Source organism: Lactuca sativa, chromosome 3 (genome assembly GCF_002870075.4).
Source record: "Lactuca sativa cultivar Salinas chromosome 3, Lsat_Salinas_v11, whole genome shotgun sequence".
Classification (NCBI taxonomy): domain Eukaryota; kingdom Viridiplantae; phylum Streptophyta; class Magnoliopsida; order Asterales; family Asteraceae; genus Lactuca; species Lactuca sativa.
This window is the reverse complement of record NC_056625.2, coordinates 155,756,685-155,777,329: the sequence shown is the minus strand read 5'-3', so window position 1 is coordinate 155,777,329 and position 20,645 is coordinate 155,756,685. Positions and strand designations below refer to the sequence as shown.

The following is a 20,645-nucleotide window of genomic DNA, read 5'->3' as shown; positions in this document are numbered from 1 at the left end:
CATAGCTCGATTGAGACTGAACAGACCCCATTAATATGTAACTAGCTAGAGAAGACTTCCAAAGTGATCTAGAAATGCTGCCAAAATTTAAGCTTCCTATGAACCAAAATTCCACACCACAATAGACGGTGAACATACCCAAAACCCAAATAAAATATAAAACATACATAACTTGACGATAGGTTGACACATTTATTGAACTTCAGCTGACACCACGCTGACTTTCAAAGAAAGTCTGCTTGGTGATGAACAAAATGACCAATGATCGAGGACGCATTGACACTTGATCAATGAATGAAAACTCACGCAGATTTGAATGTACCCAACTCTGAAATTGATTTCCCGGTCGAAAACTACCCAAGCTAAACTATAAATAGCAATCCATATAACGAGCTGACAAATCCCTCAACAACTGATACTCAACCTGAGTGACCCTAACGGATCCTCATCTATTCATTGGCATCCTAAAAGGAACCAATGAATACAAGGAGCTCCTTGACCAACTACTTTCTGCTGAGAAACAACTCATGTATCTCTTGAACACATATATTCTATAGCCACTTACTCTACACTCCTAACTTGAGCAAATCTTGAACCGAAATCCTGCATACCCGCACCGCAGATCCCTATGAACCATTCTTCCAACACCACAAACTTGAACCGGTCGATTATCCTCCAAGAAGAATACCAAGTTCTCCCCCACTTACGGTTTGAACTACCATCCAATTGTGTTGGAACCCAACTATATCTCAAACCGTCTTAACCAAGTACAAACCATCCCTAACTCTTGGAGTGTATAGCACACGCATGATGATCTTCCAAATAAGGATCAAGACAAACCTAACAGATTCTAAATCTCAGATGAATGCCTCATAAATATCCAATCATAACCACTACTAACATTGAGAACTCAGCGCAGATACACAAGCAATAATTCTGAAATTCCATCCATAACACCAACCTCTTATCTAGAAACGAATGGACTCTCACACTCCTTTCCTGAAATCCCTACTGTCATTTCAATGTGGGAAACATTCATAAATACAAAAGGCATCATTCTCATAGTCGGGGTACGCCAGAGACAACAAAATTTGTCACCCCTATTCGCCTAAAACCACCAGCTAGCACCTGACCTGCCAATACCCCAAGAAGCGGACCCTTGGTCTCATCACGGGGCATCATACCACAACAATCCTCCTGCATAATCTCACGAGGTCATACTTCCACCAAACACCGCATCCAACTAGCCCCATGTTGGGTTTACATACCAACTATGAAAGTCACAAGCATGCTCACCCCTTCTCACAACTCGGAACATTGGAAGGGTATAACCCTTATCGTGGATAATGACATCCCAATCCATCTTTCAACCACTCAGCTTTCAACTGCAATCCTCAAGCTGATCATAACAATTGTTTCCTTTTTGAGTCTCGCGACTCAATTTCACGGCCTCGAGCAAGGCCCTCGAGAATTCAAACCAATAAACTTACATAGGTTTGCACCGTTCAAACCAAAAATGACATGGAAACCTAACACCAATAATCACCAGGCTCATCCTTAGTGTGAACAACCATGACCAAATGATCGACACGTATGGAACCACTTCCACGAATCATGATGTCAACCATGCTATCTTGCCCGAACAAACCCTAGAATCCCCAAAATTTTACTCGATTCGAGTATGGATCGTGTGCTTCCAGTAGTACGGGCCTAATACTACCTTCCACACCTATCCATGCTTTCCTCAAGAATCATCCCGAGTCATTTAAGTCATCTACTCAGAATAATACTCCCATAACCTGCTCAACAGTGTATTACCCGTACTAAAGCACCTCCTAGGATCTCTTAGGATTCCCTACCTCCCCTGCCACAAGCTACTAAAGAACCACTATTAGTGTCAGCTAACCAATTCATGAATATTTTTACATGTAATAAAACTTAAATAATCTTACGACTAAAAGAACCAACCCTACAACGGTTAGACTCGGACAAGAGTTGCGCAATAGGACCATATCTATAACTCTAAGATTATTAAACCTTCGTAGCATTTAATTTAACGTATTTATTTGATAGTTAGCTTACACAAATATGAGTCCTACAAAGCACAAAGCAAGCAGTATTCGAGCAGTGGATTTGACTGGCACTAAGACACAATAAAAAAAATCAGGCAGATCCTTATAAGAAATTCCCGACCACTAGACCCAAGCTTTTAGGATACACCCTCCTCCTGTCCTCACTCTAACAAGAGTGGCTATGCATTCCTCCCGCTGACCTGCTATGAACTTCACCCACTCATGAAACTTCCACTAACCCCGCAGCCATTGGTGCATGCTAATCATACATAACGATGGAGCCCATAGACAGTCGAATACTTGACTCTGCCCAAAGCCTTTAATCAGAAAAGAACCGGAAATAAAGCTAAGTGAAACATTCTCAGGCTGTAGAATCTTTATTATATACAACTATGATGCACACACTAAGCGAATACAATAATGATGTTAATTTCATCTAGCATATAAGAAGTCCTCCTAGGCTATAAGGAATCATACATCATGCAATTTCTAAAGATCCCTAGCCTATCACTAGCATGCAGTTCTATCATAATCATCAAAAACATGTCACGGTGTGGTAACTTGCAGTAAACTTTCTTGCTCCGACTGATCGTACACATCTCATCCTTCCTTGGTTAATTTTCGAAAAGAATTTGAATTAAGTTTGAAAATAACTTGAAAACTTTCATAGATCCTTATTTTGAGTTTGAATTCACATGAATGTTCATCTAACTCACTCAAACCAGGGCTCTGATACCAACTTGTAACATCCCAAAACTCACAATAAATTTTAACATTTCAAAGCAACCCTTTTCTTCCATAAAGTGTTTACAAAACCAATGTTTCAAAAGTATTATTCAAACTTAGAGTATCCCAAGATGCAATGTCATAAAAATAGGAATATGTGCACAATCACGCCTTCGCTTTCCTATCATTCTCTAAATTACCTGAAACAATACACTGAACCGTAAGTATGAAGCCTAGTAAGTTTCCCCAAAGTCTATTCGGACCACCCTGGGTGTATTGGCCTTCAGTCTCAACCAGTTCGCCTCAGCCCTATAAACCATCACATATCAACATACACCATAACAGTCAATAGCTAGCATATACAGGTATTCATACAGATCCAGTAGATCAGTACATCATAACGACATCCTATATACTAGGATACAGATCTAACGGATCACTACAACATAGCAAAATCCTATATACCAGGATACAAATCTAACATATCACTACAACATAGCAACATACAGTAAACCAGAATACATATCTAACAGATCACTACAGCATAACAACATACAATAAACCAGGATACAGATCTAACACATCATTACAGCATGGAAACATACAATAAACTAGGATACCAATCCAATGGACTGGACTTGGTGCCTTCGACCCATAATTACAGTGAGCAAAATTCACCTCTCAGTCAGAACAAATAGCTGAACAGGTCCCTGCTCCGAATATCAGCTCTAGTCATCACCTATACATCAAATAGTGTCCAATCTCAATCACAACTCAAAATAATCAAAATACCCTTAGGTTAAACTTGGTCAAATCCTGGTCAAAGTTGGAAAATGTCAAAAGTTAAACTTGATCAACATAGCTGAGTATGCCCAGCGTGTTGACCCAATTATGGGTTTGTTGACTTAGTAAGCCCCACGTACCTGAGTTATGCCCATCGTACACTTCATACACTCAATTATTCCATTAAGAGCTTATTTCGTAAGCTCTATTGCATAAATTCTGGATCCAACCCTAAACTAATGTCCTTAACCATTAAGTTTCCAACTTTATTGTCTTGCATGGCCAATAAGTGCCCCAAAACGAAAACCCTAACTACATAACCCATTAAGACCTTGAAACTCATGCATGGAAGGAAACTAACAATAAAGATTACATTTTTATGCTTCCAAATGCTCTAAAATGTCTGAAAGGACATCTTGAATGGATCTAGAGCATGCCATACTCAAGGACAACATTGATCGGGGACAAAAGCACATAATAACACCATATAAGCTAGATTTAACCAAATGAGCATCAAGGTATAAACTTATGCGGGTCCAAAGCTTCAATATCTAAATTTGTTCCAAGCTTCTAAGTTGTTCTCTCTTCCTTCATCCTCCTCTATGAACACCAAAACACCCATGAAAGGCTCAAGAATGCTCAAAATTTTTGAATTAGGGTTTGGAAAGGTCAAAGTTGGGGCTGGAGGCTGATGAAAGAAGGATCGCTTGGGACTTAAGGATGCTTAAATAGGGGTCCAAACCCGAAAAATTAGGGTTTGCACCCTGACCATGTACGCCCAACGTACCCAACAAAACCCATGTACACCCAGCGTACACACCACACTTCAAAATTACGAAAATGCCACTAAGGGCCAAAATGCAGTCAATTCTCATACTAAGGGGTTAAAAGGTAAATACTTGAAAATTGAGATGTTAGAGACAATGTTTTCCTAGTCGGAATGTGGTACATAATGCATTAGTTTTATTATAACACCAAATTAAATTGCAAGAACGAAGAAACTTAAAAATAAATGAGTTTGGGTGAACCAAACACCGATGCCAAGTGTCAGACAAGGTAGTAACAAGAGAGGTGTCGAGATAAGTAGATGGAAGAAAAGGATAAAGTTTAGAGTGATTATTGTCGCAACATTAGAACAGAGCACTTGCTTTAACATCCTTTAAAGGGAAACCAAGTAGATCAAATTACACAAAAACCGTATCATCAAATGTACATGAATCAGAGAATGAAGATAAGAATTTTGACCATATTGTTTTAGACAATATTTTTTTAATAAAAGACAATTGTTTAAAAAAATGGAAAAACAAATTGACCAACAAACTTAACCAAAAGAACAACATCATTACTAGTCATAACGAATTTAGATGTACATGGGGGTTAAGGAGCACATATTACCTTGATTGAATGTCATTTGAGAGTTGTCACATGTAGTAGTTGCTATCTGGTGGAGGTTATACATACATGGCTTGAAAACTAATGTAGGATTTGTTTACAATTATGGTTAAAATTGAGTAGCATGACCTCCAAATGAAGCTGATGAACATTGTTATGGATAGATCTTATGCATAGTTGATTAAGGAGCGTAAATAGGCTTCCTCAAGGTAGGAAATATTGTTGTGAAAGTGCCAGAAAGAGTAGAGGGAGTTTTTAATAGTAAACATAGAAAATGGGATGTCGATCGATAGTTTATGTGGTAGAAAACCGAGAGCAATAAACGATTGTCGTTGCTGATTCTCGACTATAGTAGGAGGTTGCTAAAAGTGACAAAATAATGGTGCTGGCTAGGGAGGAAGTTTGAGAAGGCCCAATGGCTGAAGTGAGGAATTTCAATGCTGATTTTGCATGCCAAAGTAAGCTTAAAAGTGAGCCAAAATTCCTTGGGTGCCTGAAAAAGAGTTAGAGCTAGTAGAAACGTTAGTATTACCCCTCCTCCCCCCTCCCCCTCACTTGAAAGCAACTCCCTCTTTATTTTTCTCATATAAAACTTAGTTTTTGATTTTTTATGTAATGTGGTAGAGGAGTATAAACATGTCATGGAGGAAAATGCGATATCACTAGAAGAATCAATGGTTTCTTCGCATGCTTCATGAATCAGAAGCATGTTTTTAGCTTCGAGGAATGATGGAAATAGATTTGTGTTGGTGATAACATCGATAATATTGTGGTAGGAAGGAGGAATTTATCAAAGAATTTGCATAACCAGTTTTACTTCATCAATATTGGAGTCACAACCGATTAAGTTCTTGAGGAAGTGAAAGAACTCAATAATTGAATAAGCACCTTTCTAAAAGTTATGAAATTGATCTTGCAGTTGTAGCATGTGGTGCATCTTGTTGTTGAGGAAGAGCTCATCAAGTTTGTTCCATAAGTCTTTGGATGTGCAGTTATCACTTGAAATAATTTGTAAGAGATTAGCATCTCACATAGAGTAAAACCAAGATTTAATACATGAGTTAATGGCTGCCCAATCCTCATCGTCATCACCTTGAGGCTGGGACTTTTTAGTAATATATCCATGTATCTTAGCTTCCTTGCCCATATCAAGAAAAATACATCTCCAAAGTTTGTATTTTGAGCCATCAATGAACATTTTAAATCAAAATTGTGAAATACACATTAATAAGTGCAAAAATCAATTGACAACAGTGGGAGTTGATGCAGGTGAGCTGCTCGATGTTGATATAATAGACATTGCTTAGAGAAAATCAAAAAGCTTAATTGTAGGTTGATAATATATATTATCGATAGTATAACTATTTTAGGATGTATGATCATGTGAAGCGATGAAGATGATGGTGGACATGGTTGGTCGTAATGAAGGTTTCCGTTTTGAGATGATCGCAAAGACACATTATGGCAGAAACAGTAAAGAGACACAAGTAGCGACTGTGACACACGGTGTAGATCATTGATCTCGGAGTTAACAAGATTGGAACAACGATGGCGGGAATAGGAAGACGATGGCAACAAAAAGAGTCTATGGAATCTCATAGTGTCATAAAGGAGAAACATGCAAAATTTGGGGTTCCATGTTGTAGTGTATGTTGTAGACAGTAAGGTGTTGTTTATTTTTTGTCTGGGATCTTCTTGGCCTTTTTTATCTATGTCACGCAGACATTAGCCTTCGCGAATCATTTGTTTTTTAACTGCCCGTAGACAAAAGTAAAGTGTGTACATCTTCTTCTTGGCGCAGATGCGGAGTGGAGTCTTCTACCATCTTTAGATACCTGCTAGCCAAAAAAAACAGTATTCACATTTTAGTTATTTTATATCAATGGCATAATTAGATTTGCATTTAGATACATTATGTTGTGCACCTAAAATTAAATTATTAAGAGTAAAGCATCAACAATGATTAAAATCATAAATAATTTTTGTTCAAATGCCTATTTTTTGTAATTTTTTCCCACTTTAACTATAATGAAATACAATAAATATAGAAATATTAGTTAATTCATAACATTTTACTTTCATTTTTTATAATACAACTGACTATTTAAAAAATGACATAATTATCCTATTGTCATTAAATTTGTTATAAAAGAATACATAAAATTTGATCTAGATATGTTAACTATTTATAGTAAAGTCAAAAAAGTGTTAAGTTCAAAAGATGATTTATTATAGAAATTTTGGCCAAAGATAAAATATGTAGTTGATCATTTTGTTGATGTCTATGAATAGGTAATAAAGGGTGTGTATGATTCCAATGTGCAATCACTTAAATGAATTGTATGATTCCAAAGTGAAATGAAATGAAACTGAATTTGATGTAACATCTCAATGTTGAAAAACTAAAACTATTTAAATTTCAATATTGAAAACTCTTTTAAGTTTAGATTTTCATTTTATTTAAATTTTAGTTTATTTTAGCAACATACAGACGTTAAAATTAAATAGTCATATTCTTGTAGACTGCAAACGTTTGGTCCACCTCTTCTACTGCTAGAGGTATGCAAATATAGTTTGCAGACTGTAGACCTTTTGTCTCTGGAAAAAAAAAGCACCTAAGGTTTAATACCATGATCAATATTGCGGAAACCCTGAATTAAGGTTGCAAGTATTGAATTCAATATATAGATATACAATTTATAATATGGTCCCTATATTATATACAAGTAATACATAAATAGCCAAAAATAAACATAAAAAATATGTCTATCAGATAACTACTCCTATCATCCAAAAAATGGAAGGTTTGGTACTCTGAGTTTTTTAAGGAAATACAATATCTTTTGGAAATGTTTCTATCTATTTATATACATCCATTACCCTGTATAGTTTTCCATAACTTTCTATTACAATTAAATATTTTGAAGTATTAGACAAAGACTTTAATATGTTTATGTATAAGTCTAGTGGTTTTTTAACCATATAGAGTACCTACTTACAAAATACAAATATTTGAAGAAGCAAAAAAAATAAACACATGAGGTGGATCATATAATTCCCGATACACATAGAGTTAGAATATGACAAATAGATCTTGATATTTCGAATGCCACTAAAACTGGTCATGTTGCTAAGTGCAGATTCAGATATGTATTACAAATGAAGTCTAATCTATATGGCATACATATGTCATTCAAGATCAGGAGTCCTCTTTTTTCATCAAAGACTACTTATGCGTGTTACCTCGTGTACAAAATACATGTACATTTGCAAAATCCATTGAGAGTGACTATCAAACAACGCATGTTAAAACTACCACGTGGTGATAATGATTTCCGAAATAACCACCGAAGGTATAATCAAGAAAAATTTGTGTATTTGAGTTTACCTCAAAGCCCAATAATTGAACCGGATGGTGCACTAAGATCATGTGGCACAATCAATAAACCCGAAATGATAGAATTTCCAAGAAAGAGAGAAGATGGTTGGTGGGAGGTGAGGTTGGGGGAATTCGTTACACATGATAATGAGCAGATGGTCCAATGTTCTCGACCACGGTATGTATTAATTATCATAAAAAAATTCTTTCAAAAAGTGCACTATAATAACAAAGATTTCATTTTGTCTAGATTACAAATTAAGCAATACATATTTTTCAGGAATTCTACATCCGTACCAGCTTTTCCCCATGCAAATGCAGATGAGATAACGATCAAATTTGCTAGTTTATGCCCCGATTATCACCCGATGATCGATATACATATGACTTGGTTAGACCGAATAACCAAATATAAATTATGTGAATATTTATGGATCCCTAAAGTTACCATACAAGGTATTGAGTTTCGACCTATGTAAAATCTTATATCTTTTGTTAGGAGAATAGATCTATGTATTCTGATTTATTTTCTTTGTATACCAACCACTTGAATCTTCATTTCACAGTAAAAAGGATGGAATTGTTATTCTTTGACTTATAAGGTTTGAGATCCACGTATGGTAATTTATTTTCTATATTTTATAAGGTAAGGTTTTAAGTGATATCTTCTATAATTAAACTAAAATGATGCGGGATAAACTGAGTATGAATCATTTATTTTGCATTTGCACCACATGTCTTCAAACAAAATCTAACACCACGTTCTAGAGTTCAACTTAATGAGAGAAAATAAAGGAAATGAGTGGAAGTGAGAAGAAAGTAAAAGAAATTGGTGTTCCCGAATTTCATTAAAGGAAGGAAGTGGAAGGAAATGGAATGATCATTTTCCCTCCTAACTTTCCTTCCGATTTGGAAGATTTGGAGAGAAAGAACAAAATGTTTAATTTTTCTTCCACTTTTCTCTAACTCGGGAACACAAGAGACAAATTTATTTCCCTTTTCCTTTCTTTTCTTTTCTTTCCTTACTTTATTTTCTATTATTTTCTTTTATTTGGTACAACTCACAAACTAAGTGTTATCTTTTGATAAATAAATAATAAAATAAAGGGTCATCATTTATGGAGACTACACATTTTACAAAACAAATATTTTTTTAATAGACTATTGTTTTTGGTCCATATCCTTTTTATAGATAATATTAAAGAAGACTGCTAATATTTTACCTTTTCAAAAAAAAAACATCTTACACTTCCAAAACCATATTCTATGTGTAGTCTAAATTAACAGTTTTTGATGATAAAACTACAAAAATGGTCCATGTGTATGAATTTTTATGGTTTTGGGTCCAAACCCTAACTTTTTGGATTGATGGTCCTTTTGGGCATATATGTTTGCAGTTTTGGTTCATGTCCAAAGTAAAAAAGACTATTATATCCTATTTCCCTATTTTTATGGCTTTTTTAATATTTTATCATTATTTAATAGATGTTAAATAGAAATGGCCCACCCTAATCTCTCTCACACACACAAACACACACACATACACTATCTTTCTCTCTCTCTCTCTCTCTCTCTCTCGTCAAGAACATATATAGAAACAATAAGAGCACACACTCCCTGGAACTAAAATAGTTGTTTGATATCCAACCCACCTCACCATTTCCCTTTCTCTTCCCTTTTGTTTTCTAAATCCATGGAATCCAACAGCTCTAACATACTTGTAATTGAGAAACGGAAATCGAAATTGAACAGATGAAATGAAAAACCCTCACCCCCACTCTCTTCCATTCATAGAAACAAAATTAGATCAAGCAATCAGAAGTTGCACCGCAACCCTCAACACTCTTTTTCTCTAATGGATGCACTGCCACCTTCTGCAACATTGGCCACTCGAAAAAAAATGGTAGTCGTAGGAAGACGATCAATACATTATATATGTGTGTTCGTGTTTTGGGTTTCTTCATGCAATAGGTTTTTGAGATGGAGAACTAATTTTTGGAGATGAAAAACAGATGCCACTGGTTAGACATGAAGAATATGTCTACAAAATTCATTCTTTTTCAAGATTTCCAAGAACTTGAAGCTAGATGTGACAAACCTGATTTCAGATTCATTTGAACCAGATTGTTAAAGATACAAATCCATTGCATGTTGCAGGGACCTTTCTTTTCTGAGTTCGATATGGTTTCTCTGTCCTCTGATCTTAATAGGATAGAGCACCAGATGATGTTGGAAGGCTCAGCCACATCCGGAGGAAATGCTTTCCTATAGGAGGAGTTACATAATATCTCCATGGATGGTGATTTCAGTACCCAGGCCAGTTTAATACCGGGTCAGTGTTCTTCTGTTTCTTAGATTTTCAAGGCTACACATTACAACTTTGTTTCATTATTTATTGTTCTTCCTTCATTCACGTGTAGATGTTTGAATTCAATGTTATGGTCTAAACAAATTACCATTTTAGCCAATAAGTTATCAAATCTTGTCTACAAAGGAACGTTACGTTATAAATATATTGTGTTTATATGAAATATATGATGTAGTGGTGCTTAATAAATGTTTCAAAGCTGCTAAAAGTAAATAACTTTTTGATAGATGTCATTTTATGCATCTTTTATGATAGTTTTTATTTGTATTTTTGCATCATATTTTATGTATTTGTGTGTGTATTAGTTTAAATAATGTTCAGCTCATGTATTTCTTCAGAATTCCCATATTGCTCATGTTTTATGTCATTTTCAGATATTTTGAGTGGAGCAGTGATTAGGAAGCAGTTTGGACGCATAATTAGAGCTTAATTGAGCTAAAATACTTGAGGAAGCTGGAACCTAGGTTGGATTTACTAAAACTGAAGAGTTCGCGTCCATGAAACATCCCAAAAATGCCAACTTGAATTTTCATTTTTAAAACATTGTATTTGTACAACCATTTGTTTAAAACCAATCAGAGTAAAATGTATTTTCAAACATGAGAGTAATACAATAAATATCAGTGCGGAAAAACCATCTGGGGATGTTATGCATTCAAGTCGGACCCTTCCCTTTGGAAGTGGAAGTACCTGAAAATGTTTAAACCACAAACCGTAAGCACAAAGTTTGGTGAGTTCCCCCAAAATACCACATACCATACATACATTGCCATGGGCTACCCCATGGTCTTCCCCTGAAATGTCATGGGTTGCCCCCATGGTCTTACTTTCAAGTGTCATGGGCTACTCCCATGGTCTTTTCTTAAAATGTCATGGGCTGCCCCCATGGTCTAACATCCAAGGTGTCGTTTGTTTTTTCTGAGGCAATATGTCTGCAGTCTGCAGACCACATCTGTAGACCTCTGGAGTAGAAGAGGTGTAACAAACGTCTGCGGTCTGAAAAAAGAAGATTGTTTGTTTTTTTAACATCTGCGGGCTACTAAAATAAATTGAAATCTAAATAAACTGGTTTTTTTAAACTTCAAAGTGATTTTTTAATATTTTTATGACTTTATTATAAATAATTAACAAATCTAGATCAACTTTTATGTATTATTGTATAAAAAATAAAAATAAAAATGGTATGAATTAACATATATATTTGATAAAAAAAACCAACAACTTTGGTTGCAAAGTTATAAAAAAAACATTATAATTAGGGATCAAAGAATTTGATACATAAATGGATGGAAATAAACTTAAATTTTTTCAAATAAATCCATAAAAAACGGACCATAAATATTTTCTCGAGAAATTGAAGATGTATTAAATAATGTTTTACAAAATTTGTCAAAAAAATATAAGAATATTTATTATGATTTTTTTTTCATTTTTATATAAACAACTTCCACGACTATTATTGTAATAAATATTTATTTATAAATTTGTCAAAAATATCATGTTTGTATCGTTAAACGTTTTTTTTAAGCTTTGTATTTTTTTTTTCAAATTGTTTATCATTAATAAAGTTGGAAAAAATATAAATAAATAAAAACTTAAAAAAACATAAATATATATGTTTTTTTACGCTAGAAGATGTCTTAAGATGTTAGAAGACTCTGGTCCACATCTGCGCCAAGAAGAGGGCGCGCAGACATTTTTAGGTCTACAGTCTTCAAAAAAAACAAACAGTCTGCAAAGGCTAATGTCTCCGCATAGTCTGCGCGGCGCAGACAGAAGAGGTCACGCAGATCTACAGACAAAAAAAACACCACCCAATTATCATGGGCTGCCCCCATGGTCTAACATCCAAGTGTCATGAACAACTCATTTACTAAAAAGAAGTGTTTACAAAACCATTGTTTCCAAAACATTATTTAAAATCAAAGTCTTGCAAGATCCAGTGTCATAAAAACACGAAGATGTGCATGATCACGACTTCGCTTTCTCATGATCCTTTGGAGTACCTGAAACAATAAACTGAAACTGTAAGCACGAAGCCTAGTGAGTTCCGCTAAAGTACCACCACATAATATAACATATACAAACAAGCATGTTGGGTCCAATTAGTATCGGACTGGAATACCTACAGGTCCACATCCATCAGGCTGGATTGCCCTCGGCCCATTCAGTCCTCGGGCCAGAATGCCAATATACAACGGGTCCACTTAGTCATCAGACTGAAATACCCTCAACCTAATCGGTCGTCGAACTGGAATGCCAATATACAACGGGTCTACTCAGTCATCAGAATGGAATACCCTTGGGCCCTCAGTATGAGTCTAGCATGCCAATCGGGCCCTCAACTTGTATCTGGAATGCTCCTAAGCCCTTAGTATGAGTTTGGCATGTCAATCGGTCCCTCAGCTCATATCTGGAATGCTCATGGGTTTGTTGGCTACAGCACAAAGTAGTACAACCTCAACCCAACACAATAACTCGACATATACAAAACAGATAAACATATAATCAGTCAACAGGAAAACAGACATATCTACAGATCACTACCACATAGCAACATCCTATAAACTAGGATACAGATCCAACAGATCACTACAACATAACAACATATGGTAAATCAGTATATCAATCCAATGGGACGTCATTGGTGCCTTTAACTCGAAAGTACAGTGAGGAAAACTCACCTGAAGTGGTTGAATGTCCCAGGCAAATGCTCGGATCGCAGATCCATAAAAATCCTCGTGCTAACCAATCAAATACACCTAATTAATAATTTGAATCATAACCCAAAATCATGAATCTTATTCAATTATCTAATTCCAGGGTAAGAGACCATTTTACCCTTTCCTCACTTGGCCTAATAACCAAAGCCCATTCCAATAACTCCAAGAGCCCAACATGGCCCAAAATCCTAAATGGCACCCAAAGCCCATTATGGGTCCAATCCAAGAAGTCCCACAGCCTTATAATGCCCTAAAATCAAAAGACTATTGGCCCAACAAGGTCCAAACCGTAAAAGTCCAAAATATAGCCCAATATGTGAAAGTCAACGAAAGTCAACATAATTCAAAATAACTGAGTATACCCTACGTACTTAGTCTACGCCAAGCATACTCACCCTTGACCGGTACGCACGTCATACAAGCTGGGTACGCCTAGCATACCCCCCAACAGCCCATTCTCTTTATTAGGTGCTTTATCTCTTAATACTTTTTATCCAGAGCTCAGATCTAAGTCAAAATGATTCCCTAAATCATAAAGTTTCCAAATTTATGATATTGCATGGCTATCAAAAATCCTAACTTATCATAACCTTCTAAACTTCATAATACATGCATGGAAAGAAGAACAAGACCAAGATCATATTTTTATGACTTAATATCATCTTATACACCTAGAAATGCACCTCATAAGACTAAGAACAACCCATAGTCAAATGGACCAGATCATGGGACAAAAAGGACATAACTTTAACCATTAAACTAGATCTACTAATAGAGACATAAAGGTAAAACTTTATACCTTGTGGAGATGAATTAGGGAGGAGAACTTCCAGATCCAAGGTTGCTTCATGCTTCTAAGCACAATCCCCACCTTCTTCTTCCTTCAAAGGCACACAAGAACACCTTATTTTGCTCACCAAGATCCATCTATGGTTAGGGTTCAAGGGAGAATGTTTAAGGGGTACGAAAGCTAAGAATAGAAAGGGTTGGAGTGAGTTAAGGAGCTTAAATACGGCTCAAAACCCCAACTTAGGGTTTGGCACCTGAGTGTGTACGCCATGCGTACTCCTAGTATGCCCAGCGTACTAGGTTATCTCTTTGCAATTACTTCGAGCTAGTACACCCGGCGTACACCATGTACGCCCTGCGTACTAGGCTTTGACCAAAAACTTCCTAACTTCTGAAGGCCATAAGTTCTTCGTTCGAGCTCCAATTTTGACGATCCTTATATCCTAATAAAGGTACTAAATAGCTCTACAACATTATCTAATTATCTTGGACTAGAAAATTCTCAAAAAAAAATCCTTATTTCATGAAAGAAGTCCAAACATCGCTTTTCCCGTTATGTCCCTAATGCTCCAACAAACACCAACGGCTTGGATTGCATATAACCCATATTATCAACACCCAATAGAGTCTAAACCCTATTTCCTTGAAACCTAAGGCCTCCACTTGATCCATTTATTTCCCATAATCCTGAAATAAGAAACTTCTTGAAACAGGGTGTTACATGTCATGGGCTACCCTCATGGTCTTTCATACAAATGTCACGGGCTGCCCCCGAGGTCTTCCATGCAAGTATCACAAAGACAACTAGCACCCTACATAGTATAGTGAGAAGACTCACCTAACTCACGAAATCAGCTTAATGATACTTAATCGGTGCTACAACACACCTATCAATATATACAAGGTCCTACCTTACCCTATACCTTAAATACAACAATTTGACCAAAAGTCAATCATACCAAAAAGTCAACAGCCAAAGTCAAAGTCAACAACCAACAATACCAACAGTTGAACCTCACATCGTGACCAACCCTTGGTCATATCTTGAGAACACACTCAGCTCGATTCCAAACTCAGTCACGCACAACTCAATCAGAAGGCATCACGATGTGAGCCCTCCTTGGTTACGTCATGAACTCATTAGGATAAGATGATCGCAGAAGCCTCCATCGTCACGTCGTGACATCCTCTGTGTCACGTCGTGACCATAGTGTGAGGCAATAACGTAATGCTTTGAGTCCTTAATTCATTAAGTCTTCAACACCCACTTTCCAAAAACTTTAAGGGACTCTATAGGTTAATAAAAATGAAAAATTTATGGACATGCATTCTCAATGCATGTCCTCTATACAGTCTAGGTCAAAAGGCAAGAAAGTGACCATAAACTCATGCTAAGTTCACAAACCACATCCAATTCTTAGATCCATGAGATATGATGCTCTAGGGAATCAGGAGGACCATAAATTTGCCAACTTTATTCCATCCATTCACTCAAATCAAAACCATGAACCAAATAAGGCTTAAACAACTTATATCTAAAAGAATAAACCATAAAGGTAGAAGCTTGAATCCTTACAAAAGGTCCAAAAGGAGATATCAAAGATGAGATGGTGTTCCTTGCTTGATCCTTGTTCCAGATCTCCTTCTACTAACTTCAAAGAGCACCAAAACCACCAAAATGAGCCAAAACCACCAAGAGGGATTAGGCCATTAGGGTTAGGGTTTCCTGAGGTTTAAGTGTGATGAAGGCTGATAATAAACCCTAATTTTGAGTTAATAGGGTTTAAATATAAAGGACACCTAAACGATCATGGGCTTAGGTTGCAGCCCTTGTCACGTCGTGACCTCATACATATCACGTCATGACAACCCTCCAAACACATGATCTTTATTTGGTTTGCCACGTTGTGCCCTCCTCATGGTCACGTTGTGACCTATGATTTTCCCAAAACTCATGCCTTTGACTCTTTTTTGCCCTACTCTGATCCAATCTAGAAAACGGGTGTTACAGTCTGAAACACACGTTTTAGGAAAAACACGATCATGTTTTCTCTTAAATGATCATGCTTTTGATTATGCTTAACCTTTACAATTTTTATAGGCAAAAAATAAAGTTTCAGGACTTCAAACACAAAACACGATCGTGTTTTTCCATAACCATGATCGTGTTTTTTCCACAACGACAATCGTATTTTTCACTTTTTGTCAAATTTAACAACATACTTCATTAATGGGGAATTATGGACACCTCAAAACAAAACCACAATCGTGCTTTTGCCAAACCACAATCATGTTTTTTTCTATTTTCGTTCCTGATGTTGATGGCTTGGATATAAATAGCTCTTATCTGATATGTTTAAACCCTAGACGTTCCCAGACGACCAGAGACGATTTTGGAGGTGATTAATACACTTTTTTTTTTATCAATTCCTGAAGATCTGAAGGCTGAGGATCATATAACTCAATTATTTTAGTAAGATTGGTCATTTGATTTCTCTTTTCATTGTTCTAGATCAGGTTTTAGCCACGTTTGGCTAAACCCTAGATTCGGTTCTACAAGATTAGTACTTTTATGTAATCAATCATTAAATCTGGTCTTTATTATGTGATTATATCTAGATATTTAAATTTTGATATTAATAAATGTTTGATTTTAGTTCTTTTTAGCCTGATCACCTAATTTATGATTAAATCGTTCTAGTTAATTAGTTGTTGACATCCGTAATTGTTTTGATAAAGTGGTAATAACTAATAAGTATCAGATTGGTTCCATGTTGGGATTTAATTCCGATATAAACTGAAATTTCATATTTTTACGCTTTCGATCTTGTAAGAAGTATTGAATATTGTTGAGAATTTTACACATATCATAATGTTGCTTTTCTAACTTGATTAAGAGCTTATTTAATTAGGTTAGTTAAAAGTTAGGATAAACCGAAGAGCTTGTTTTGGTTAATTAATTACGTAAAAGAGAACTTACTAGATCTTGTTAGTAGTTTTCTGTACCATCTTATATAGAACGCATCTAAAATAACCCGGTCTGTGTTGATTTCATAATTAGGAAAGTCATAGTAGAACTGAATTCATTTTTTATTATTAAATTTTATTTACTTTATTTCACTGCTATTTTAGTTTTATTTAATAATCAAACCCTCCACCTCTCCCCCCCCCCCCCCTTTTTACATTTTCTATTTAGTGACTAGTGTGTGCCAAACACAAAGAGACATTGACTATTAGGTTGTGTCCCTGAGGATTCGACCTTGCTTCCCTGTAATATTCTTTTAGTGCATCCAAGAAGTGATAATTTATTTATTTAAGATGTCCGCAGCAGTGTCTTAACAAATTGGCGTCGTTGTCAGGGACATGTTACTGCTAATAGTTTATTCCTAGATCTTTTTGTATAGGTACACCAGTAGAGTTTGATCCAGGGATAGAGACAACTGTAAGAAAATTGAAAAAAGAAGCAACTCAATAAAAACTTTCAACATATTTCTTTGCTTCATCGTCTTCTCTAGCCTCGGAGAAAACTGAACCACAAGGAAGTCCCTTGTGGAACAAACCAAAAATCACCTTTTCATCATTCCCAAAAGCACCACCATCTTCACCTTCCCAAAACCCATTTAAAACATACTCGCAAACACCCTCTAAAATTTTAAAAATACTCGAACCCTCAGAACCCGACTCCCTAAAATCAGCCAGGAGTGAAGGATAACCCGAAGAGAAAACTCTCAGAGAGTGGGCCACCCAAGAGGTTACTCAGCAACCTCTTTGCATTACCTTTCTTGATGCCTAAATTTTTAAGCTGAAATCTAGGTTGATTTACCTCTTTCCCATGTTCTGAGGCCTTGAGATTGAAGACCCACGCAAATTTCTCAAGGAGTTTCATGTAGTATGCTTTGAAATGAAGCCACATACTATTACTAAAGACCAAATAAAATTAACAGCATTCCCATTTTCAGTTCAAGACTTGGAAAAAGTATGGCTCTACGATCTCCTATTTACCTCCATAACCACTTGGAATGAGCTCGCGAAACTATTCCTAGAGAAATACTTCTTAGAAGCACGAGTTTCAAGCCTTCACAGAGAGATCCTTGCAATTAAACAAGGAAAACGCAGGCCTTTACATACATATTGGGAGCGCTTCAAAAAGCTCCTTGTTTATTGCCCACAACACTGAATCAGTGATTATCAGTTGTATCAGTATTTCTACGAAGGACTGACACCCATGGAAAGACGACTGATAAAATCTTCGAATGGTGGATCTTTAGGCAACATGACACCATGATCGATGCCATTTTATGTATCTTTTAAGGTATTTTTTATTAGCATTTACCATCATATTTTATAAATTTACATGTCATTAGTTTAAATAATTTCTAGCTCATGTCATTCGTTAGAATTCCCGTACTACTCAAGTTTTTTATGTTATCTTCAGATAATTTGAGTGGAGTAGTACTTTGGGGGTAGCTTTGGATATGTTTGATGGAGCATTGGAGTTAAATGGAGCTTGGAACTTATGAAGGATTCTGAGGAATGCTTAGAAGCTATTTTGATCAAGAAAATTTGATCGAATTGATCCTACGAAGATAGATTGCTATATTCTAAAGCCTAAAGCATGTTTATGGCAGCTTTGACCCATTGTCAGTATTTTGACCATCTCTTATGACTCGTAGTTCCAATTGAAAACATTCAAAATTTTCTGGAAACTAGACAAAATTCCGAACAACTTTTGTATTTGCGAAAAAGAAAAAATGTGATCGCATTTCTCCAAAAATGCGATCACATAAAGTGGTCGAGGTGTTTGTTGGTCGAAAAAAATCAATCTGAGGAAAATTTCGGAAAAATGAGATCATATAAACAAAAATACGATCGCATTTTCTGATAAACACGATCGCGGTTTTCGATTTCTTGATCTGGAAGTTTCTTGTTTGCATATAAATACATCCCCTTTGATCAGTTTGAACCCTAGCTGATTCCTGAAACTCTAGACGACAAAAAATACGATTTCTGAGGCAATTTCTTTCCGATATCAGCAATTTCCAAAGATTTGAAGACTATGGATCGTTCCTCTCAGTTAGTTTAGTAAGAATTAGTATTTTTGATTTCTCTTTTTACTATTTTAGACTCATTTTTAGTTATGTCTGGCTAAAACCCTAGTTTCAGTTCTACAATAGACTCGTACTTTTCATGTGATTAGTTATCAGATTTGTTTTTCATTGTGTGCTTCTATCTAGTTGTTTTATTTTTAAACTTAATGAATGTTTGGTTTTTAATTATTGTTAGCCTGATCACCTAGCTTGGGTTCAATCATTCTAGTTAATCAGTTAATAGAATCAGTAATTGTTCTTGTCAACTGTAATAAGTAACAAGTATCATATTGGTTCCGTGTTGGGGTTTAACTCTGATATAAACTGAAAGTTCATAAGTTTATGCTTCTAAGCTTGTGAGAAGTATTGCGTATTGCTAGGAGTTTTACACAAAACTTTATGCAACTTTTATGATCTTAATTAAGAGATTGTTTAATTACATAGTAAAAATTTAGGGTTAACTGAAGAGCTTTTTTTGTTTAATTTAAATAGGTAAAAGATATTATACTAGAGCTTGTTATTTTTTCTCAGTACCAACTTCGATAGAACGCATTTTGAATCATCAGGTATGGGCTGATTGCATGACTAGGAAAATCGCAGCAGAACTGAATTCGTTTTTATTACTAATTTCATTTAATTTATTTCATTGCAATTTTAGTTTTTAGTTAATAATCAAAAACTTATTTTTATTAGTTTATGTTTTAATGACTAGTATGTGCTTTACACAAAAATCATTGACCATTAAGTTGTGTCATTAATGTGACAACCCGAACCTTTTTCCAACCGATTCCGTTAAATAAATTTTGAAATTTTTATTTAGTTCTGTCAAATTCTTTCGGTTTGGAAAATCATTTAAGTTATATAATTTAATTTTATATATGAGTCGGAACCAAAATCGCACGAAAACCCGAGTTACTTCGAAAATCAGTGAAAACCGGCTTGACTGGTGTTCACGGCCGTGAACCCGATCACGGCCGTAAACCGTTCACGGTTGGTGGACCCCACCACCGACTGTCACATCCCAAAACCGGAACGGCAAAAACGTTCGGGGGTGGAGGACGTCATGTTTAGTATCACAAGACATGCATCATAGTAAGCAAGTAATGAACAACCATTTTATTAGAAAGAAAGTGTTTTACAAGGTGTGTGCTCACATAACATAAAATACATAAGCAAATAGCAAAACAAGACTTGAAGCTATTATGCTTCGTCTTTTGAATTCCCAGCACGAGTACCTATTTACTAGTCTCGTGAGAATACAAGTTATTTGAAAGAGTTGATCAGCAATTAAGCTGGTGAGTTCATAAGATTTTAGTGATGTGAGTA

General features: G+C 35.7%; 1 protein-coding gene across 1 annotated transcript in view; it reads left to right on the top strand.

Annotated features, from left to right (window-relative positions):
* Positions 1–20,645, top strand: part of LOC111909875 (uncharacterized) — a 113,533-nt gene that overhangs the window by 86,651 nt on the left and 6,237 nt on the right. The window contains exons 6-7 of the mRNA XM_052769834.1: positions 8,114–8,530; positions 8,633–8,697. Coding sequence (XP_052625794.1) covers positions 8,114–8,530; positions 8,633–8,697 — 482 coding nt within the window. The remainder of the gene's footprint in view (positions 1–8,113; positions 8,531–8,632; positions 8,698–20,645) is intronic.